The sequence below is a fragment of the Aethalodelphis obliquidens genome, unplaced genomic scaffold, assembly GCF_003676395.1.
Source record: "Aethalodelphis obliquidens isolate GAN/ISIS:26980383/991018 unplaced genomic scaffold, ASM367639v1 scaffold1, whole genome shotgun sequence".
NCBI lineage: Eukaryota > Metazoa > Chordata > Mammalia > Artiodactyla > Delphinidae > Aethalodelphis > Aethalodelphis obliquidens.
In genome coordinates, this window is record NW_020837945.1 from 86,977,564 (window position 1) to 87,002,280 (window position 24,717).

General features: G+C 42.0%; 1 protein-coding gene across 2 annotated transcripts in view; it reads right to left on the reverse strand.

Annotated features, from left to right (window-relative positions):
- The window catches only part of USP13 (ubiquitin specific peptidase 13), a 120,483-nt gene that overhangs the window by 70,291 nt on the left and 25,475 nt on the right, over positions 1-24,717 (reverse strand). Inside the window, exons 2-6 of one of the 2 annotated variants that reach the window (XM_027111213.1) lie at positions 20,913-21,057; positions 19,745-19,805; positions 10,478-10,599; positions 4,950-5,092; positions 3,078-3,262 (exon numbers count right to left, since the gene is read on the reverse strand). In XM_027111213.1, the coding sequence (XP_026967014.1) occupies positions 3,078-3,262; positions 4,950-5,092; positions 10,478-10,599; positions 19,745-19,805; positions 20,913-20,954 (553 nt within the window). In that variant the 5' untranslated portion in view covers positions 20,955-21,057. The remainder of the gene's footprint in view (positions 1-3,077; positions 3,263-4,949; positions 5,093-10,477; positions 10,600-19,744; positions 19,806-20,912; positions 21,058-24,717) is intronic. The other variant, XM_027111202.1, reaches the window with a different exon arrangement.

Consider the following 24,717-nt stretch of genomic DNA (forward strand, 5'->3'; position numbering starts at 1 on the left):
AGCACAGCAACAAAGACCCAACACAGCCAAAAAAATAAAAAACAATAATTTTTTAAAAAATAGTCATTAAAAAAAGTGAACATTGCCTCAGCTAAGCGAGTTTAAGAATCCTCATCACAGGTGCACATTCTACATCGCTTTTGCCAATATTTTATGCTTTCTATGGTTGAAAAAAGAGTATTTATTCAAATACTCTCAATTACATGAAGAGTAATTTGCGCACCACAACTACTGAGCCCACGAGCCACAACTACTGAGCCCACGCACCAGAACTACTGAGCCCGTGCGCTCTGGAGCCTGTGTGCCACAACTAGAGAAAAGCCCACGCACCACGATGAAAGATCCCGCATGCCACAAGTAAGACCCGACACAGCCAAAAATAAATAAATTTTTTTTTAAATATATGCATAGAGAATAGAATTAATCCTTGCCTTTACTACTAGCATACATTTAAATAGAATATAATTATTTAAGTACTTATAGACCAGCTGGTTCATTTAATCGAAGTATCCATGCCTACATGCATAAGATTTTTTTTTTTTTTAAATTTTATTTATTTATTTATTTATGGCTGTGTTGGCTCTTCGTTTCTGTGCGAGGCTTTCTCCAGTTGTGGCAAGTGGGGGCCACTCCTCATCGCGGTGCGCTGGCCTCTCACTATCGCGGCCTCTCTTGTTGCGGAGCACAGGCTCCAGACGCGCAGGCTCAGTAATTATGGCTCACGGGGCTAGTTGCTCCATGGTATGTGAGATCTTCCCAGACCAGGGCTCGAACCCGTGTCCCCTGCATTGGCAGGCAGATTCTCAACCACTGCGCCACCAGGGAAGCCCCATGCATAAGATTTTGTTTGGAACTTAAAGATGAAAAAGACATAGCTCAAGCAAAATTTTAGAACAAATCCCCATATACAAATAATTGTTGTCTTGAACAGGATGTTCTGAGAGCTGGACTTCTAATAACTGGTCTTATCAAAACACTACATAATATTACTCAGCCATGAAAAAGAATAAAATATTGCCATTTGCAGTAACATGGATGGACCTAGAGATTATCATACTATGTGAAGTAAGTCAGACAGAGAAAGACAAATATCATATGACATCACTTGTAGGAGGAATCTAAAAAGATGGTACAAATGAACTTATTTACAAAACAGAAACAGACTCATAGACATAGAAAACAAACTTATGGTTACCAAAGGGAAAATAGGAAGGGGGATAATTTAGAAGTTTGGGATTAACAGATACACACTACTATATATAAAATCGATAAACAACAAGGACCTACTGTATAGCACAGGGAACTATATTCAATATCTTGTAATAACCTATAACAGAAAAGGATCTGAAAAAGAATATACATATGTATAACTGAATCATTTTGCTGTATATCTGAAACTAACACAACACTGTATGTAAATCAACTGTACTCCAATTTTTAAAAAAGGGGGCTTCCCTGGTGGCCCAGGGGTTGAGAGTCCACCTGCCAATGCAGGGGACACGGGTTCGTGCCCCGGTCCGGGAAGATCCCACATGCCGCGGAGCGGCTGGGCCCGTGAGCCATGGCCGCTGAGCCTGCGCATCCAGAGCCTGTGCTCCGCAACCGGAGAGGCCACAACAGTGAGAGGCCCGCGTACCGCAAAAAAAAAAAAAAAAAAAAGGCTCTGCATAAGATAGCACTAAAAGTAGAAACATCTGAATTATCCTCCCCTTACAATTGTACCCAATAGAATGCCTACATTACAAACTCTTCTTTCTCTCTATAGGCCCTACAAGAACAATGATGGTTACCATATACAGCAGTTATTCAACAGAGCAATGACCTGTAAGCACTTTGCTGTAACCCTGAATCCAACTGCATGTCCTGAATTTCCTCTTCAGATCCTGGAAGGCTTAGGGTTCAACCTGGGTTGTGTAGCAGTTTATTTATTTGAGGGGAAAATGTCTGGCACCAGCACCTGAGACTCTTGCAGCTACTTTTCTCTAATGAGTTAAAAAAAGTCCACTAAACTTTGGAAGTTTACCCAAAAGGTGAATCAAAAGAATCTAGACATGACGTAACTGCCAGCCCTCAATTATAAAACAGATAAATGAAACCAGTTAGATGGAGAGGGCGTGGCTGACAAAGAGTGTACCACATTCAGTGAAAACATCCTCACTAAATAACTTTGAGGCTGGCTGATTCAGTCAGAGAAAGATAGCCGAGAAGAAAAGCCAAATGTCTTTATATTTTTCCTAAAAAAATCATCTTACCTTAAAGTAAAGAAGAAATAAAGATTAAAACCTGGACAGATGGAGAAACTGACCTGGGTGTGAGTGCAGGTCTGTGCTTCCTAAGTGTTTTCAGTGATGCTGAGATGATGGGCTCTTATGGCCACTGCTCAGTATTTAAGTTTCTCATTATTAACCCTGATGTAACTTCTCTTTTCCCTCACCAAATGATAGAAGGAATTAACTGTATAAACATAGCCAAAAGCTAACATACAGTGTGAGAGCACGAAGAAGACCAGTTCTGAAGCTGATAGTACAAGCAGGAACCACTTCTAACCCTTTGCTACACTGGACACCGTCACTGCCTGCTGATGTCAGGGGTTCTGAACACACAGTATCTTTAAAACCCATCTTCTCCATAAGGAATCCATTTGTACCTAAAATGATACTAATCCCCATAGTGAACTCTAGGCCTTCCCCCTACTATTCTAATGGTGGGTTTGATTATGCACATTCACTTCACAAGTCCGGGTTCCTGCTTCTGTCCTCTTAGCCAAGAGATATTCAGAAAGATACTAACAAAAGCAGCAAACTTTTATCATGACCTTACGGTGTGCACTGGGCTAAATGCTTATGCATCTTAACAAACCTATGAGGGAGGTACTGTGATTATCCTCAAGATGAGGAACCTGAGGCTTAGAAGGATCTGAAAACTCACCCAAGATCTCACAGCTAACAAGAGGCAGAATGAGGATTCGAACCCGGGCTGAGTCCAGAGCTTATGCCCTCCAACCCCAGAGATTAAGGCACTGGTTAAATCTAAGAGGGAGCCACTGTAAGTTCCCAAGTTGGTAAAGGCACACTCACCTGCCCCGTCAGGAGTGATGGTTCCCAGTTTCACAGCTAGAGGGTAGCCCAGGTCTCTGTAATGCTCCAACGCATGCCCGTTGCCCCCGGAGCTGTCAAAGAACCATTTCCCACACAGCACAGAGCCGTCGGTCAGATTCAACCAGAGGTTTTCTCGCAGGTCACACCTGGCACACTTCCAACCACTGTGAAATCATCAGACAGCAGTTAGCACAGCCAGAGTACAAGGCGTGATTAGAAAATTAACGTCTAAGAAAATGGAGTGTCTCAAGCTGGGTGCAGTTGGGGCAGTCACAGGAGACCGTCAGCGGACTAACAGAGATCCATTCCAGAGCAGCAGGGCCACTCAGTAACCTGCCTGCCTCCCCAGTGGGGGCCAGCTCCTCCCAGCTCCTTCGAGATGTTTCTTTTACTTTAGAAAAGACACAGAACCTGAGGGTAGGAGGAAAGGTCATTTCCTTAAAATTCCTTACATGAGAGACTGTGGAGCCTAGCCACAAGCAGTAAGACTGGTTTAAACAAAACTCTACTACACTGACAATCTAAATTAAGTAGAAAGGAAAACAACTTAACTGAAGGTCAAATGTCAGGTATGTGCCAGGAGCTTTACAGAAGTATTATCATTTAATTCTAATATACACTCTTCAGCATTATTACCATCCCCACTATCAAAAGGAGAAAAAGCCCCAAGGAACCATGCCTTCCCTAAGACCACACAGAACAAGAATGCAGTACAGTCAGGGTTCAACCAGAAGGGACACATTCCTAATCTACCTGCTCTTTCCCTCCAGCACCTGCCTCTGGAAACACACTGGCATCTGATTACAGGAGGTGCAAAAGGAGCCTAAAGAGCATTCCAGCCAAAATGCGACAACCAAAGACTATTGTCCGTCTTTGTAAGTTGGGTGCCCCAGAAGCAGACTCTGAGACAAAGATTTGAATGCAAACAGCTCATTTGGGAGGCGATCCCAGGAAGCACCCTAGGGGAGTGAGGGAAGAGAGACTGAAAGGGCAGGAAGCCAGTGCAGGGACTGTGAACAAGCAGATGACCCCATGGGCCACTGGGGCTCAGTCCAGCTGCGGAACTCCAGGAGACAGTTACCCCACCTAAGAGTAGGGATCTAGGGTGTTCATCCCTCCACTCCACAGTCACTGGCTGAAGGCTGTTCCAGGAGCACAGGAGGGAGCACGGCTCTGCAGCGTTTCTGACTGTCCGGTGCACTGGCCTACCTGGCTCCGGCAGGCAGAGAAAGCCCTCAAGCGAGGAGCTGCAGGTGCTCACAACCGGAGACCTTAGGGTGGGGATGGGCTCCAGGGCAGGGGCTGGCCATGGTCAGCGTCTACTACAAAGGTAGAGATAATTCTAGAGAGAAGTTTTGAGCTTTTTTTAATTAATTAATTTTTTAAATAATTAATTAATTTTGGCTGTGTTAGGTCTTCATTGCCGTGTGCAGGCTTCCTCTAGTTGCAGCAAGCAGGGGCTACTCTTCGTTGCGGTGTGCGGGCTTCTCATCGCGGTGGCTTCTCTTGTTGTGGAGCACGGGCTCTAGGCACATGGGCTTCAGTAGTTGTGGCTCAAGGGCTCTAGAGCACACACTCAGTAGCTGTGGCGCACGAGCTTAGTTGCTCCGCGGCATGTGGGATCTTCCTGGACCAGGGCTCAAACCTGTGACCCCTGCGCTGGCAGGCGGATTCTTAACCACTGTGTCACCAGGGAAGTCCCAAGCTTATTTTTTTTTTCCAAGCTTATTTTTAATAAAAGGCATCTGATAAGAAAATATATAATTGCTAATTCAGTGAAGAGGTAGAAATATAAATATTCCTTTGGCCCGTTTTGGGGGGGAAAGTTCCATTTTGCTGTCTGACCCTCACCTTGGAGGAATCCTGACTCCGTTGTCTAACTGGGTGAGGTTATTTGCATATTTGGACACTGGTAATTCATTTTCCCACGTATCTGGGTCCTGCTTTCTGTATGGAGATTTTGAGCTGAGAACTGCATCACAAGCAATTGTTACCTGTAAGACAAATACAGATGTGATATATTAAAACAGCTTGAGAGAACAGCAACTTCTATAAAATGAATTTTAAAGTTTATTAATAAATACAGCTTAATTCAAGAAAACTCAAATAGCTCAGTTACCACGAGAGCAAGATGCTAGTTTCCTGACTCCAGCACATTCTCCCTGGGTCTAGCTAGGTTTTATCCTGGCCTGGAGTTTGCAATAGTAATAATGACACAAGATAGCAAAGAACCAAATCCAGTTTGTAAACCCAAGCATAAGAGTCAGATTTAACAATTGCTACCTCTTAGCAAGTGGAGTGAAAAGTATAAGGTGAACAATTTACAAGGGTGAAATTAGCAACAGGTACGCCTAGGATTTACCCAAATGGTGTGTTTTACTCTTAACAAATATACACCCAGACAACCAATGTCCACCACTCATCACACAATGATAGGTGGTCAAGGGCACCTGAATAAAATGCAAGCGGCATGGCTCCATTTCTTAATCTAGTGCAAATGTGACACTGGATGGGGACATGCCTGGATGTTTCTGTGTCAGATCAGCCCACATCATGAGCAAATCTGTGATGTCTGGCTTGGCACCAACTGACTACGGGGGAGGGCGGACTCTCTGCTTTCTCCCAAACCCCACTGATTCTGGATATATGCCTCTCGCCACATTCGCTACTTGCTTAATGCTATAAGCTATTTCTAACTCTCTTTAAAAACATATTCTGATGAGAATGTAAAATGGTGCAGCCACTTTGGAAAATAATTTGGCAGGTCCTCAAATGGTGAAACAGAGTTACCATATGACCCAGCAATCCCAATCCTAGGTATACACCCGAGATAAATAGAAATACATATCCACGCAAAAACTTATACATAAATGTTCACAGAAGCATTATTTATAACAGCCAAAAGTAGAAATGACCCAAATGCCCATTAATGATAAATGGATAAAGTATTGTATTTTGATACAATGAAATGTTATTCAGCAATAAAAAGGAATGAAGTAGTGATACATGCTACAACATGGATGGATCTTGAAAATATATGCTAAGTAAAAAAAAAAAAGCCACCGGGGCTTCCCTGGTGGCGCAGTGGTTGAGAGTCCGCCTGCCGATGCAGCGGACACGGGTTCGTGCCCCGGTCCGGGAAGATCCCACATGCCGCAGAGCAGCTGGGCCCGTGAGCCATGGCTGCTGAGCCTGCACGTCCAGAGCCTGTGCTCCACAACGGGAGAGGCCACAACAGTGAGAGGCCCACGTACTGCAAAAAAAAAAAAAAAAAAAAAGCCACCCACAAAGAACCATGTATTGTATGATCCCTTTTGTATGGAATGTCCAGAAAAGACAAATCCACAGAGACACAAAGTACATTAGTGATTGCCAGAGACTAGAGGGAAATGAGATAGTTGTGATGGATGCCCAACTCTGAATATAATAAAAGCCATTGAACTGTCTGAAAAACAATTTTTAACAAAAATCTGTATTCTACATCACTAGCATCCTGTACAGTTAGCTGAACTTCATACAGAATATTTTCCTCTGGGTAGCACTGATAACGGATCCCAGAATGGATTAAGAGACGTGCTCTGTGGTGACCTAAACGGGAAGGAAATCTAAAAAAGAGTGGATATATATACATGTATAACTGATTCACTTTGCTGTACAGCAGAAACTAACAGAACATTGTAAAGCAACTATACTCCAATAAAATAAAATACGCTACATGGAAAAAAAAAAAATAGAGACAATGGAGGAAGTTCCCTCAGCTGCCATCCCACTCCCACCCCCACCCAGGCCCTGAGCAATTCCTATCAGTCCTACATCCAAAATCTATTTGCAGTCTACCTCTTCTTGATTTCGGCCATACCCGTCCTTGTTCAGCCATCGTCCCAGCTCACCTGAATGGCCACACAGCAGCCTCCTTACCATCTCCTTTCTCCCACTCTTGCTTCCTCTTCTCTGCCTGGTAGCCAGTGATCTGCTGTGAACATTAGATCCCATCCTCCTCCAGCTTAAAACTCTCCAAGGTTATACTAAACACTACCAATTGACTACACTGGGCTACACACAGTCAGGAAAAGGAAAAGGTCCCTGCCCTCAAAAAGCTTATACTCCATTACAGATCAGGCAATCAGGCATTCATAAATATATTTAAACTTCTTTTTTTTTGCGGGGGAGGTGTTTATTTGATAGAAGTTTTTTACTTGATTTACAATGTTATATTAGTTTCAGGTATACAACATAGTAATCTGATATTTTTATAGCTTATACTCCATTTAGAGTTATTATAAAATATTGGTTATATTCTCTGTGCTGTATATTATATCCTTGTATTCTATTTATTTTATACCTAGTAGTTTGTACCTCTTAATTCCCCCTTCCCCTATCTTACCCTTCTCTAAACCTTTTTAAAAATATTCCCATTCATCTCCCACAAGAAATGTTATATAAGTAGCTTTTCCTTTCAATTATCAAAATTCATCTCCCATGCCCTTCCAGTAATGCCCCTAGAAAACAAGGCTGAGTTCACCATGAGCCCCTTCCTGATTTTATGGGTTTGGGCCATGCGGCCTTAGCACTTCTGGCTACACATCCTAATCTTTTCAGTCTGGTCTGTTACAACCTCTTTGTTGTTTCACTGACTACCTCGATCCCTTCCCTTTCCTCCTCTGAATCTTCTCCACCCTATTAGGTCTTTTTTAAGTGTTCTAGTTTGCAATGCACAGTGATAATAATAAGAATATAATATTCTCTCTTTTCTTTGAATATCTTTTTGGTGACACTCAACAAAATTTCCTTAATCATCTAGGATGTTATAAAACACTGACCTAGTGTTTTCAGAATACCGTCTAAAATCACTTAGAGGCCCTTTTTATGGATCACAGATGAAGGTCAGGATCCATTATCCTATAATTATACTGTGAATTATCTCAAGTACAGGGGTGTTGTGGAATTGGCTCAAACTGGCTTACAGACTTGTTAAATTTTAAGAAATTCTGCAAGAGGGTTGTTAAACACAGCCATTATTAAAAATTAAATTCTATTAGCTCACAATTAAGTATATTTTTAAAAGGTAACAAATATTCAAAACTCTTCACTCCCTAGTTGTGTTACTCTATCTTAATAACTAATCTATATGCTCTTGAGGTCACTTACATCCACGTTACGCAAACGGTGATAACTCTATGTGAGGATGTCCTACTACACATCCCTTCCCACCACTGCATTAGGTGACATGTTAGCCTGAAATGGGAGTATTTACACCATGGAAATCAGCAAACATTACAATGCAGGGCTTTGCCCGCAGGGAGCTAGTTGCTAACCAATTACAAGCACACCAGGGCTTGAGTTCCTGACTCTAAAATGAGGCATTAGATTTCAGGCTGTAAGATCCCTACTGAGTCCCAAACACTATGTCTCTGTGACCCCTGTAACACTAAGAGGTACTTTAACTTTCTGGTAGCATCTACAGAGTACCTATTTGAAACTGATTTCTTTTTTTTGTGCTGAGAAACTCAAGAGATGACGAAGAGTCACCTGGTTGGGTGAGTTCAATAATTTTTGTTATTTAAAAGCTGAAAAAGAATTATCAAACACCAAAAATGTAGCAAAAGCATGAAAAGAAATTATAGTAACTAGCATCTTTTATATAGATAAATCTTACCAGTTACCATCAGATAAATCAGGCTTTTCCTTCTATCTCCCCGCCTCAACTTCCAAACAATTCTCTCTTTTTTTTAATTCTTAAAGTATTTCTTAATTCTAAAAGACTCTGTATTAAAAATTATAATATATATATATTGCTGGATATGGATTTCTATGACACTTCACTTTTCTATAAAACTGTTCACACTTAGGATTATATTCTAAATATAAGAATAATGAAAAGTACTTAAAGGCTCTCATTAACTTTTCTCACGTAACGACTTTTTCTTCATAAGGGAGTGAGAGAAAAATCATTTCTCATGACATTCATTCACAATGTGCTTCTTCTTTTTTGACAGCAGACTCAAGAGTTATATTAAACAAGGGCAGTGAGAACTGTCCGTTGTATACAGATATAAGCTTTAGTATATAATGTCAAGTAATGGCACGGGGTAAGACCATTTTGTCCATCATGTATTTTGTCCTTGATCACAGCCACTTGAGTGACACAGGGAATTGGAGAAAGCAGAGGTAATTTAATTCTGTACACATTGCTAAAACGTATGCATTTGGTACTAAAAAAGATATGCTATATCAAATAATTAGAGGAAAGAGCTACGATAGCTTAATACACACATTTTTCACTTCTATGGTCTTATGTTTAGGTATAAAGTAGAATCTGAGGCAAAAGAGGCTGAATGGTGGCAACCTGGTCCCTAATGACATGGGAATCCCAAGCACAAACGGCCCCTCTTGGCAGGGGCACATGAGCAGGGGACTGTAGACAGAGTCACACAGCATCTGAAAGAATCAGGGACCTAAAGACCTGGCTTTGGTTCTAGCAAAGCTTGAGGAGGGGAAAAAATGAACTGGAATGTCTAACTCTGCTATCTGCAGCCAGGCTCTGTGAAGTCAGGATGCAACCGAGTAGAAAAGAGGAAAGGAAAGGAAACGGAACATAGGAAAGGATGGAGCGGCGGAGACAATACAGGAAATGAGGGAAGGGCAGGAAAATGGTCTGGGTCCCCACAGGATTCGAGAATCAAAGTAAAATGGAGACTGACTTCCTTACACCACCGCCACCAGCTTTAAGTTGTTCAGAAAGATAAAAGTTGCTCCACAAAAAAGAAGGGAAGGAAAGGGAAAAGAACTCACCACTAAAGCTAAATTCTAAAACCTAGAAAGCAGTCTTCATCCTCAAAGGAACACATTATCACAGAGCTCCTGGAGACCTGTGATTTGTAAATATTGGGTTATTTTCATAATCGTGTTGCTGTTGTTTCTCGGTGGAATTCTTTTATGTTTCCCAAACAAAATTTTACATGGAAGGCCAACATGCAGAAGAGATAAAAATTTTAGGCGTCCCTGATCAGAAGGCAACCCCTCTCCAGCAGTCCCTGCACATCTCGGGGGCACAATTTGAAAATCTAAGCACCAGACTGTGATTCACAGGTGGAAAGAAGCCAGCCCACATGGAGCAGGCCGGCCAGTGAGCAGTGAAGCCCAAACAGCACTGGAAGTAACAGGCAGCGGAGGGTATACGGCCCAGTGTCACTGAAAGAGAACCTGCGAGGCCCTCTTCACAGAGGAGAAGCGATCTGCTTCTGTTCCTACTCCTTCCTCCCCTCCTCTCTCATTCACCCCGCCCTCCCCACCGCCCAGCACACACACACTGCACACGCACACACACCTGACACAGAGAGTCACGCGCATCTAGCTAGCAGCCGTGCACACTCACTGACCAGGGCTGGTAACTCCTCAATATTTGGTAGTGCTATTTCATAGTGGTCTGGGAATATAACAAGTTTGGCTTCATCTTCATATTCAAAATCGTCGCTATTTAAATCGTCATCAGTATCTAGATCTGAGGAGAAAACAAAAACAAAGAACACGAAGTGAAGAAAGAATATTCCACACCAAGGCAGCACTCACTGGGAAAGCCAGATATCCACAGGGCTGACGAACCAAGGGCGCGGCATTTACAATTCAGCCATCCATCTGCCCCAAGCCAGGAAGAGGAGGCCTTTCCATCCTTCCTAAGTTATACACACTTATCTTCAAGGGACAGATGTACAAAGAAGACTAAGTCATATCATAAAGCTTTACAGTTAAAATAGACATTTGTGCTAGATGTTCAATTCTTAGAGGTATTTAAAGGAATAGCCTGGTCATTATGATGTGTCGGGTACCTGACTCCTGATTTCACAAGAATGGGTTGGAATGTTTCTTACAACACAACAGAAGAAAGTACACGGGTTTGAGAATAGATAAACCTAGGTTCAACTCCGGGTCCAAAGTTTAATGTTTCTTTGGGCAAGTCACAGGCCTCATTTGTAGAATGGAGATAACACTTATCTCACACAGTTTATATGAAGAATAAATAAGAAATTGTAAACAAGAGACCTGGCACATAACAGGTTGTTAATAAATGGTAACAATTATTTTAAAATAAAATCTCAATGTCCCTCCCTCTGTCTCTATCTCCCCTATCCTCTCCCTCCCTGCTAAGAGTTGTGGAAATACTGCCTAGTAAGCCAGAGGGGGAAACCCCATAATATAAGTGGTCCTGTTGTCCTCAGGCGGTGGAGAATTTTCAATAAGAAAGTCTGGCCTGTTATCTATCAAGTCATCACCTCTTTACTTGGCTCATCTCTGGGAAAGGTTAGGCAAAGGTTCAAGGAAATGTCCTGTCACAATATTTACATGGACATTTCAGCCTTGCATTCACATGGATACCAGAATCCCAGATCATGTTTGTATATTTAGACATTTGGAACTATGGTGACAAACAGCTCTCGAGCCATCTTCTACTCACACACACACACACACACACAAACCCACACACAAACAGGCACACGAATATGGGCTCTATAAACAGGAGAAAGTTATTTTACTAGATGAAGCGATGAAGCAGCCAGCTGAGAACCAAAGGATCTAGATTCTGTTACTACCTTGTTGTGTGCCTCAACCTGGAATCTTTTTATGTACAGTTCCGCTCTTAAATTCTCAAAGGGAGAGCAGTTTTAAGTGGAAAATGAGATACAGCTAAAATGCAGTCTACACATTTTGATAAAGGACTCTAATAATAAGAATCAGAAATGCCAAAATAAACATTGTTAGATAGCCATAAGAGGTTATTTTGACAAAAAGCAATGTTAAAGAAGAGTCTAAAAGTTTAAGAAGTAACTAAAGGCATTTATTTAAAGAAAACGACTCAAAGGCAGACATTCTATGTTATAAAAATCTGAATGCCCCAATACCCGTCATTTTAAAAAATTATAACCTAAGTGTTCAATGAGAATGATGTTGGGACTTCCCTGGTGGTCCAGTGTCTAAGACTCCACACTCCCAATGCAGGGGGCCCAGGTTTGATCCCTGGTCAGGGAACTAGATCCCACAGGCCACAACCAAGAGCTTGAATGCCACAACTAAAAACCCTGCATGCCACAACTAAGACCCGGCACAGCCAAATATTTAAAAAAAAAAAAAAAAAAAGGAATGCTGTTGAACCCACTAGAATATTACTTAAATGATATTTTTTTAGACTATGTAGAAACATGGAAATGTTTATGCCATGTTAATGCTAAAAATACAAAATTCACCTTCACTGAAAAGACAACTTTGTAGTAATGTTCATAGACAAAAATTCGAAGGAAATCTGAACAAATGAAAATAATGAATGGGGAATTCCGTGGCGGTCCAATGGTTAGGTCGCCACACTTTCACTGCCACGGGCGCGGGTTCAATCCCTAGTCAGGGAACTAAGATCCCACAAGCAGCAGAGCATGGCCCCAAAAAAAAAGAAAAGAAAAGAATGAATGGATGAACTTTATTCTTAAATTTTTCTTTATTATATTGTGTATAATGATTTTAAGTAACCACAGTATAAATCGTTTGGTTTTGTGTACACAGTCAGCTCATATAACACATTATCTAAATGTCTTTTTTCCAGAGAAAACATCTGCACTTAATGCTAATTCAAATCTTACCTGGCCAGGGCTTCCCTGGTGGCACAGTGGTTGAGAGTCTGCCTGCCGATGCAGGGGACACGGGTTCGTGCCCCGGTCCGGGAAGATCCCACATGCCGCGGAGCGGCTGGGCCCGTGAGCCATGGCCGCTGAGCCTGCGTGTCCGGAGCCTGTGCTCCGCAACGGGAGAGGCCACAACAGTGAGAGGCCCACGTACCGCAAAAAAAAAAAAAAAAATCTTACCTGGCCAAAAACAATGATAAACTAAGGCCAAAAAAAAAAAATCCCACCCTGACATTGACCAGCTACGGAAGCCTGGGCAAGTTCTTTCCAAGTTCATTTTCCTCATGAGTAGGCTATGGATAATATTATCTACCCCCTAAGATTGTTGAGAGGATTAAAGAAGATAAGGTTTTAAGGTCTAGTTAAGATCTGGTAGGTGTTAGGGGCTCCACAGAGAGCTGCCATCACCCCTACCATCACCCTCGCCATCACTGTCATCTCTTCTCTATGCTCCTGACAACTAACAAAAGCACAAGTGCCCTCCCTTCCCTTTGGTTGCCCAGCTCCAAAGCAATCCTGAGGTCAGTTTCAGGAGGACCAGGATATCATGGGGGATCTTCTATGTGATCTGAGTGTGGAGAAGATATGAACTTCAAATGCTTCTAGACTGTAAGCTCTAAGCGCAGGAAGTGGGTCTTATTCACCTTCTAAATCCCTAGACCCCGCACAATGCCCAACACACACCACACACTCAGTAAACATCTGGGAAAGGAGACTAGGAAGTTAAGAATACCAGCGTGTTTAAGGACAACAGCAAAGCAAGAGCACCCAAAGGGCTGTTACAGGTTTTGGTTTTTTTTAATTGGTAACTGATGTGTGTTTAAAAAAGCAAGACTTTACTGTCATGCAAGAAGGCAGAGCTTTCTTGGGCTTCCTTACACTTATAGTTCACTGTTATTTTTATTCTTAATTCACTGGGATGGAAGGGGACCATGATCTTTCCCAAAAACCTTAATCCAATTTAGGGAAAAGTCAGCAGAGGTAACCTACACTCTGAATCTAAGGGACAAAGCTAAGGTTTCTCCTGCATATATATGACCCCACAATCCTAAATGTAAATCTACAATTTCCAAATTTCTCTAATTAGAGTCTCACCACCCCAAAACATCTAGTTGCGGAAACGACAGAGTAACCATAGCCTAGGGACCAGCAGAACGAGCACCCCCCAACCTCTCCCAGCAGCTACTTTCCACGGGAACTATTAACTGGCAATACCTGGACGGGACCTTTTACAAAGATAAAAGAATTTTTTTTTAAATACCTCTTCTTTAACTCTACTTACTGATCTGCTCAGATACTTGAGAGAAGTGGCTGGGACCACAGCCATTCCAAGAAGTAACTATGAAGCAGCACAGCGGAGGAAAGGATCCCTAAATCAAACTAGGGCAGTGAAGCCCGGCTCAGAGTGCTCTCGGCCCGACTGAATTGGTATTAATTCGTGTGCTGGAGGTGAGCAGTCTGCTGCACCAGTGCCGTGAAATCTGACCAACCGCTCGCCCTCAAGAGAAGGTACGGAGGCAGCTCCTTGAGCACAGATCCTGTTCTTAATGATCTACTTCAGATGGAAACAGCAAAATAGAGTTTACTTGAAACTTCTGGTAATTATAGGCACAGATGAGTTTTCTGAACAGGCCCATTCCTGGAACTTTCCACAGATGTTCTGTTTTCAACCTGTTCTTTATCAAGTATGAATACCAAGGCTAAAGACAAAAATGTGGAATGTAAGCTCTCTGAGGTTTAGCAGTAGCTCTTTGACATCCCAGTCTTCAGACATGGAAGAACTGAGTCATTTACTCCTGTCTGTGAAAGTTGGGGGGGCCGGTAGGGGAGTCAATAAAAATGTGAACATTTAACACTTTTTTTTGAATTTTATTTTATTTATTTTTTTATACAGCAGGTCGTTATTAGTCATCAATTTACATTTAACACTTTTATGACGTACCAAAGATATGGTATTTTTAATTAAATTTATTAGTCTTTACACAACTACACACATTTGTAGCTTTAATGTATAGAATATACGAGATTAGGCCAGAATCACATCACAAGTCCTGGGGTATTTCTTTGAAGATCCCGGACTCCCTTCCATTCCCCCTTCTCTCCTTCCATCTCATAAAACAGTAACTTTTCTATCAGCCTACTCCCAAAATTCACAATCTTTCATATCGCTGTAACTTATCTTTGTCAAAGACAGCTTAATAGTGTCCCTTTCTAGCTTAAAAACATTATTGCAGAGCTACCCACACTTTCCCAGTTCACAGCACCCTTTAGCATCCAGGCAATTCTTGCACAATACCAAGAATTGGTCCTAAACCAAAAGAAATGCCTGATAGTTCTTTTTATTTAGTAGTTCGGTCCAAACAACTTATTACGTATTTATGTTCTAATAAGTTAGGAACCATGTGAAAAGATAATACACATAAATTGAAAGGAAATGAATGTTTTATTTCACTCTTAAATAACTGTAATTCCTTACAAGGGACGTGTATAACTGTGAGGCACTGCATAACTACTCTTTGAATCAGACTAGACGCTGCCTCCCTTATTTCCCATTCCACATTTATTTTCATAGTACTAGCCTTTTACCACAGAAACCACTAAAAAAAATAGCTTCACAAAGAGATGAAGTCACTGAAAGGAGTATAGGATACCCTAGTAGCGAGACTACATCAAGTTAATCTCTCATGCAATGTTCAAGCATCACTGTGTTCCCTTGAAGAGTTAAAATATCCTGTGAGTTACCCGTGAGTTAGGTGCCTCAGGACACAGTTTTGGGAACCAAAGTGTTAATGGCTCCCCATGGCCTACAGGAAAAAAGTCTAAAAGCATGGTATATGTCTAGACTATTGCTGGAAGAACACGCAACACATATAAGGATGTACAAGCAGAAAATATTATTTGTCTCTGGGCAGAGTAACTAAGTGGCTGGGAGACAGGGAAGGGAGAGAAAAAAACTTACTTTTCATTATGGAAGCTCTTATAACTTTTCAATTTTAAGCTTTGTCCATGTGTTATGTATTCAAAGAATATTTTTAAAATCCTAAATCCTAAAAGAAGCATAAAATTTCTATGATTCAAAAATTACCAAGAATTGTCATTGTTGATTCTAAAAAACATTACCAGCAAAAGCTAGACCTGAGGGAAGGATCCCTTAACTGGGGTTTCACTTAGATGACTATCAAAGTAATCAGGAGGATGAGTGCCTTGAATGCCGGGGCAGAATGAGGCTCAGGAGACTTGAGTAAGCAATTCAGCACCAGCTAATGGCCTCAGTTTCCCTTATAAAATCAATACTGAAGGTCATAACTAAATGATTCAATGGTTTCAATATCACTGTTGAACCAATGGAAAGGAATTAGTCACAAAGTCATTAGGTAAAAGGGGATAAAAAGCTTCTATCCAGGAAAAAGCATTAGTCATCTGCATGTGTTTTGTGAAGGGGATAAAGGGTCATCATAACTACATTTCAATAGCAATGAAAAGGTACTTTGTAGTCAAAGAAACAAAGAGGCTACAAGAGAGTTCTCCTCCTCTTCATGAAGAGATAACCCAATGTCCCTTTTAGGGAAGGAAACTGTGGCAGAGGCTACTAGCTGCCTCCCAGTATTCATTCTCCCTTTCCTCCTTAGTAACACACTTTATTCAGTTAAGAGACTTTACTTTCCAGCCTCCTGTGCAGCACACGGCATAGTCATGTGACCAAGTTATGACCAGAGAAGTGTAAACTAAAGTGTTGCATGGGATTCTATGAGAATGCTGACAAAAAGAAGTTGAATCCCCTGGGAGATTAGATTTTTTTTTTTGGTCCTTTCCCCTTTTTCTTCCCTGCTTTCCAGAATAGGGATGTGATGGCTGGAGTCCCAGTAGCCATTTTTGGACCATGAAGTGACCATGAGGTTAGAAATTACAGGACAGGATAGAAGGTGAAGTAGAAATATGGGAAGAACTTAGATCCTGATGAACATGAGGCCATCACATCAGCCTGGATTTGTTGCTTCCCAACATCCTCTATATGAAATGAGAGAAATAAACATCTACCTTATTAAAATTCACCAACATTTTACATTTCCAATTACATAAATCAGGGTAGTTCTAATACAGTCCTTCACTGAAATTAATTTACAGGCCACACCACCTTGAAAACAGAGCTGTGATCAGCGTGGCAAGAGAAAAGTGCCTGCTACTGGGAGCTACGAGGGGGTATAAATCAGAGCTTGCAAAACTTAATCCTTACTAATATAAATTAGTGATGCATCTGAGTATAAAACAATAGAGAGAACCGGGGCCTAGGACAAGCCCCAGAGTGCCAATGGCATTCAAATTTAAACTTTTTAAAAAGTGGTACAGTCCAAATAGAACATTTTTGCTGGGCTGTGAGTTTTAGGCAGATCCTGCAGCTTTCTAAGACATGAAATGTTGAGAGAACACAGACAGCAGCCTATAGAAAAAGTCCAACTGAAATGAAAGGGTGGGCTAGTTCTCCCAGGAAGCAATGGAGGGGTCCACACAGTATGAAGCACAAAACCTCAGTGCTTACCTTTGGATTAATTTTTAAAACAATTACTTGACAATATCTGCTACCACCAGTATGATCACTAGAGAAATCAAACTGCAGGGTCTTTTGAGTAAAACACACAAAGGTTAGGGACTTCCCTGGTGGCGCAGTGGTTAAGAATCCACCTGCCAATGCAGGGGACATGGGTTTGATTCCCTGGTCTGGGAAGATCCCACATGCCGTGGAGCAACTACTGAGCCTACTCTCTAGAGCCCGCGAGCCACAACTACTGAGCCCGCGTGCCACAACTACTGAAGCCTGTGCGCCTAGAGCCCATGCTCTGCAACAAGAGAAGCCTCCACAATGCGAAGCCCACGCACCGCAACAAAGAGTAGCCCCCACTCTCCACAAATAGAGAAAGCCCGAGGGCAGCAACAGAGACCTAATGCAGCCAAAAAATTAATTAATTAAAAAAGAAAAGAAAAGCAGCTAATTTATTTTTTAAAAAAAAAAAGACACAAAGGTTAAAGGATAAGAAGTCAGCTAACTTCTTTATTCAACCAAAGAAAATAATGAAAAATAACAATGTAGGTCAAAATATTCAATTATTTCCACATTCAAGAATGCCATGCTAATTTAAGAGTGAATGTCATTTAATTCAGAAGAAATCAATTATCTCTAGTTGTGGAAGGGAGCCGAAGGCTTATAACCAAAACATCAGAATGCACTCAATCATTTCAGCTTTCTGGCTCATTCTAAGCTGCTCTGAGTCTAGTTGGTTAATCTGGGTTGTGGTCCAAAGCCATGACAAGCAGTGGGAAAGACTGGCCTGTGTGGAAAAACCAACTGCAGATAAGCCTCACAAAGAAAACCAGGGGCTGAAAATCAGAAGCAAAGACAGCAAGGGTGGGCCCAGTGCCGGGTAACAGAGAAACCAAGTGGGAAGGAAACTCAGCTCCAAGACTGTTTCCAATGGCTTTGATTGTCAAATAATTAATGTGTCTTTTTATTACAGAAAAAGAATTTAAATACAGATAAGCAAAAAAAGAAAACTAAAATCACCTCAATTTTACCACCAGGAAAGAGTTACTATTAACAATTTGGAGTACATTTTGTCAGACTCTACTAGACTCTCAGTTATATATGTATGTGAGTATGTGTGTACACACATACACATATATACACATACATATACGTATATGTACGTACATACAGATATACACACATACACATACGTATGTGTACACACATATAGATACACATACATACACACATATGTATATATGTGTATAAATTTTCTTTATCAAATGAAATTACAATATGCAAACAATTTTGAAATTCCTTCCAAACAATAATCCTAGGCATTTAGAGATATAAACTTGCTTGGTCAAAAATTATCAAACCACTTTTTCTCCTGGGAAAACCATATCAGAAGTTTAATATGAAATATGATCACTTTGCTGTACAGTAGAAACTAACACAATATTGTAGAGCAACTATATGGCGATAAAAATTAATTAAATAAAAAAAGAAATACGATCATGAGTACATGATATAGAAGTCAGTATGTATTTGCACGAGCAAAACTGGCTCTTCTGAATGAGGGAAACAGAAAAGCACTATTAAGCAAACACCACAGTGATCAGTGTTACAGGCAAGATCCACTAATGGATGATAAAATTAGTAGGCAAAACTTTAAGGAAAAACAAGTATTAGTATAGTCTCCAAGTATCACTCCCGAAATATTTATTAATTATACTGTAATCTCATAGTGGAGAAACCCAGCAGACACTACCTGACCAAGCAATCAAGGTTAACATCTCCAGTGTGAAGACAGCTCAGCTTCATGTGCCCCCTGATATCAGGCCCTGAGAAGGGCCCAATACCTGTGTGGTATTCTTGCCAAAAATACACTTCCTCAGGCTTATCATGAAGTAACATGATAAACCCAAATTGAGGTACAGTCCGCAAAACAACTGGCCAGCACTGTTCAAAAGTGTCACAATTATTAAAGACAAAAAAAGCCTGAGGAGCTATCACAGATTAGACAGGATTAAGGAAACATGACAACCAAATACAACATGGGATCCTGGAAGAACAAAAAAATAGTGAAATAGTATTTCATTAGTAGAAAAAAATAGTGAAATACAAATAAAGTCTGTAGTTTGGCTAATATTAAAAAAAGAAAAACTATCTCTTCTTTAAAGGCAGTGAAAAAGGAGGCCAGAAACAGAATCACAATTTCTCTCCAGTCACTATCAGCATAATTGCTTCAAATCACTAACCCAACAAGAGTGCCGTAAACATTCTTCACCACCAGGTAAACATAAAGGGGAGACAGATCATCTCGAGTTAAATTGGTTCCTCTCATCCTTAAACTGTAGAGCAATAAACAACCTATTATTCCGAATCAAGCATGCACATGCACACACATACACACACACAGAAAATCCAGGCACACTATTGATAACTATTTACATTACCTAAAAAAATCTTGGAATTCCTCCTTTTGGGTAAAGCTCCACCAGATGCCCCTCTTACCTTCTGAAAAGAAAACAAGAGATTGTTAAAATTCAGCCTATGGAACAGATGATTGGGGGTGGGGGTAAAATCTTAGAGGTTCCTTGTTTTTATAAAAGGCCAAGAGGAAATATTTCACTTGGACTAGAGATTCCAGGATAAACAGGAACTTGACCCAGGTCCATGAAGGTAAGTGAAGGGCAATGCTACTGTTCTACCTGATTATGTTTTCACCAAATTATCAAGAAAGCACCTCTGGAAAGGGAAGTGAAACCAGGGTCAAGGTGAAGTGGACACTTCAACTTCAAATCAGCACAGGCTCCCAAGAGGCTGGAGCCCATGCCCTGACTGGAGCTACTCTGGAGAAACGGTAGCTCCAGGAGGGAGGCTCTTGTTCCCCTGCTACCCACGGGGCCCCCTGTGCTTGGTCCTAGGTGTGCACAACTACTACTGTTGAAAGAGTTCATAAATATTAATAAAGAGTCACTGATATTCTGGTCCTAATAAGCCTCAATCTAACTGCCCTACACATTTTTGGAGCCCCAGGTGATGGCTGTTTGCCATCCTAAGCTCCATGTATCCTCTACCTCTGGTGGAAATCCCCAGCAGCAATGAAATAAACGTCTACCAAGTGGTTATGCAAAAGAAGTCATTCATTACCCTTCTGATACTTGCACAAGAAATTTTACTCTCAAACAGGACTATTAAAATGTTTGTTTCAATGGCCAAAACTCTTATTTCCACACTGCGTGTTCTTCCTGTTATTAGAAAAGAGCACGTTTCTAACACACCGCAGTGTGGGTCAAACCCCAGCATCTTTTCAAGCAGCCGCATGTTATCGCAGCACCAAGGCCTTGCTGCTTCTTTAGTTTGCCCTCCTATCAATCTTAAGTCTCCTTTCCCACATTTTATTATTTCGCATTGAAAGTGGACTCATCTTTGTGATTCTCACAATAAGTTTTTACACCTTCTACTATAAGTTTATAGTTCACATCTCAGGAATACAAAATTATTGAACCCTTTAGCTCCAAATCATATGTCTCCAAATACTAATGCCACATTCGTGTCACCGCTCTTAGAATCCGTCTCCTCCAAGATCTCAAAGCCTCTGCTCCTCTCCCCTCCACTTACCTGCCTCAAAAAAGGATGAGATAAAACCTGCACCAAAGGCATATTTAACCATCCACATTTACCAATCCTGGAGGTCACTTGCAATCTCTCTATGGAAGTTTACGGCATCCTTTCACTTGTTCCAACCTCAATGTCCCCTCCACTCCTGCATGACAGTGAGGGGAGAAAGGAGAAGAGGAGCTGCAGGGAGACCTGCTGGACCATGAGGCTCTCCCCAGACGAGACAGTCACACCTCAGACTCGGATTAGATCCACTTCCTTTCAGGAAAAAAAACCCCACAACTACCAGGTCTTCCTTCAAAAGACCATCATCTCTGTCCCTGCATCAGTCACCACTAGAAATCGACAGGGTTTGAGAAACTGGAACTCCTCAGTCAGCAGACGTGACTGTCAGGCTCTGTGCTGGAGCTCAGGCTGCAAAGTGAGTGAAGACATGCTCCAACCCCTGAGGAGCTCACCAGCAATAGGAGGGGAACATGATGCAAACAAAGGGCACAGAACGGATTCTGGTGAGTGTTCAGAGAGGTGAGGATCATATCATAAGGAAGAAATGATATTTCTTCTGGGGATGGAGGGTATGGGCAGGGTTGGTGAGGTAAGTAGAGCAGCAGTCCTGGCATATAGCAGCTGCTCTGTTAATACGTGTTGGTTGGTTGGACGGATGGATGGATGGATGGATAATGGATGGGTGGGTGGATGATGGATAGATATATGGATATGCTGACCACAGGGAATACAACAGGTAAAAAAGGAATGGGGGGGGGCTTCCCTGGTGGCGCAGTGGTTGAGAGTCCTCCTGCCGATGCAGGGGATGTGGGTTCGTGACCCGGTCTGGGAAGATCCCACATGCCGCGGAGCGGCTGGGCCCGTGAGCCATGGCCACTGGGCCTGCGCATCCGGAGCCTGTGCTCCGCAACGGGAGAGGCCACAACAGTGAGAGGCCTGCGTACCGCAAAAAAAAAAAAAAGGAATGGGGGGTAGAAGTAGGGCATCCCCCAAAAAAGAAAACAGCACGTACAAAGGCCTGAAATCATGATGTGTTCCAGAAAGGAGAAGTGGTTTGCTATGTCTAGAGCACAGAGCTGGTGGAATAAGAGGGAGGGTTAGAAAGGTTCCAGGGGTCAGATCATGGAAGCCCTTGTAATCACATGCAAAAGGGTTTGGACTTCATCCTGCAACAAAGAGAAAGACATACGAGATTTAAGCTTCAGGGTGCCACAGACGCATAGGTATATACATTTGAAAAGATGGCTCTGGGTGCAGCATGCAGACTGGGTGGGATTGAAGGTGGCAAGTATGAAGGAAGGAACATTAGTCAGGAAGCTACAGCACTAGCCCTTTTAAGGCATAATGAGCACTCAGACAAGAACAGGAGGGATGAAGAGGTCAGGATGGACTTCCAAGCTGTTTGGGAGGCCCAGATAACGGGACTTGGTTACCAACCTGCCATGGAATGAAAGCAGAATCCAAAGGAGGTCTAAGTCTCTAGAATTCAAGCCATCTTGAATTCTAGAGGGTGTAGTGAAGATGGTGAAAACAGAAAAGCTTTAAAGCTTTCATTGAAGGATGGGGTGACTGAAAGAGGACTCAAATTAGAGTTCTGTGTTGTGCTCTTTTTTAAGGTGGGAGAAGAAATTCAGAAGAGGGAGATGTTGGAGGTGTAAGAGGAGTGGAGTTAACGAAGGTTCCGAGGCAGGAGGAAAGGGACCACAAGGACAGAAAGAACACAGCTTCTCTCTGAGATGTGTGGAAACGTGAGAGGTGTGCTGAGATGGGAGGAAACAAAAGTGGAACCACTGTGGATGAGTTCCCAGGAGGCAAGGCAGGAGCTCAGGGAGTTCCTGTCCAGGGGTCCCTGTTTCCTCTGGAAAGTACAAGTCCGATCATTTTCTGAGAATGACAGGTAAAGTCTTGCAAAAAGCATCCAAAGTTTGGAGTGGGAGGGGGAACAGGCTAGATTTGCTGGGCAGTGAGAGGGCCCAGCCGCAGGGAGAAGGCCAGGAATTTGACATGGTCCCAAACCCCATGGCAGTGTGTGCGGGATCCCTAGTGGTGCATCCATGGAAACAGAGGATGATACTGATGATGGACTGGCTGGGGTTCTGAAGGACAGTAAGGAGGCAAGACAAGGTGAGGGTACTGGCGATAGGAGAATGTTTAAAGTCATGGATCCTGAGAAGCGGGTGAAACAGATCAAAATAGAAATAAATGAGTGAAAGAGCTAAAATGAGAGAGGGTTGTGGTCAGAGAGTGAAATATTTAACTTAAAATTTCAGAGGCAGGGCTTCCCTGGTGGCGCAGTGGTTGAGAGTCCGCCTGCCGATGCAGGGGACACGGGTTCGTGCCCTGGTCCGGGAGGATCCCACATGCCATGGAGCGGCTGGGCCCGTGAGCCATGGCCGCTGAGCCTGCGCGTCCGGAGCCTGTGCTCCGCAACGGGAGAGGCCACAGCAGTGAGAGGCCCGCGTACCGCAAAAAAAAAAAAAAAAAAAAAAGATTTCAGAGGCAGAGCTAACTGCATTCTGTAATTCTGCCACTAGCTTTGCGACCCTGAGCAAGTTATTTCAAGTCTCTGGGCCTCAGCTTCATTTTTTTTCCCTCAGTTTCCTAAAACTTCATCACTTTACACTAAGACAGATGATACAAAGCAAACGTTATCAGAATTGCTATGTCCCACCTAACAGGAGTAGTGAATGTAAATCATATAGTATTAGGCCAACGTTAGATTACTGTAAAGCTAATCATTCAGTTTATAACCTATCTGACCTGCTGGTCTTTCTTCCTCCTCTTCCTCCTACTCTCCCCACTGTCCAATTTGGGGATCTCTCCTTGTCCAGAACTTAAACAGAGAACATATGAGGTAGGCTGGGGTGAGAGATCAGATGAACTTCAAATCAGCATTGACTATACAGAAGATCCAAGATAGTCTACAAACTATTAGGACTAAAGTGAAAATTGAACAGTATTGCTAAATATAAAATCAATATTTGAAAATTAATATCTCCAAACAACATGAGTAACTAATTAAAATACATGAAAAGATAAAAAAGCAGTAACAGTAGTTACAAAAATTATAGGGTACCTTAAAAAAATCTAACAAAAATAAAAGCTCCTTTACTGAAAATTACAAAATATTTTTGAAGGACATAAAAGAGACCTGAATCAATAGAGAGGTATGCCATGTTGAACAGTCATTCAGTTAATATTTATGAAGCACCTACTATGTGCTGGGCCCTACTGAGTGCTGAGGACACAGAGGTGAACAAGACAGACCAGACTCCCTGCCCTCACGGAGCTTAGACAATGATATAGACTACAGCTCAGTCTACAAATTCAATGTGAACGCTATCAAAATCTCAACAGGATTTTTTTAACTAGATGAACTGATTCCAAAATCCATACAGAAAAATAAACTTCCAAATGCAAGAAATTTCTAGGGAAAAAATGAACATGGAAAAAGTGCTTGCACTCCTAGATATCAACATTTGAGGCACCAACACAGAGACAGACAAATAAGAGCAACAGAACACAACTGAGAACCCCCAAGCAGACCCAAGTGTGAACGGCAAGTTAAAATATTTGTTTTAAGTGTCACTATAAATCATCGGAAAAGGTTGCACCCCTCCAGTAATAGTGGGACAACTGGTCATCAATACGGGGCGGGGGGGAAAGAAGCAGATTCCCACACTTGACGCAATTATAAAAATAGATTATAGATGAATTAAAGACCTAAAATGTTAAAACATTAAAACATTCACAGTCTCTCTCTTTCTCTCCCTCCCTCCCCCCCCCCCCCCCCCCCCCC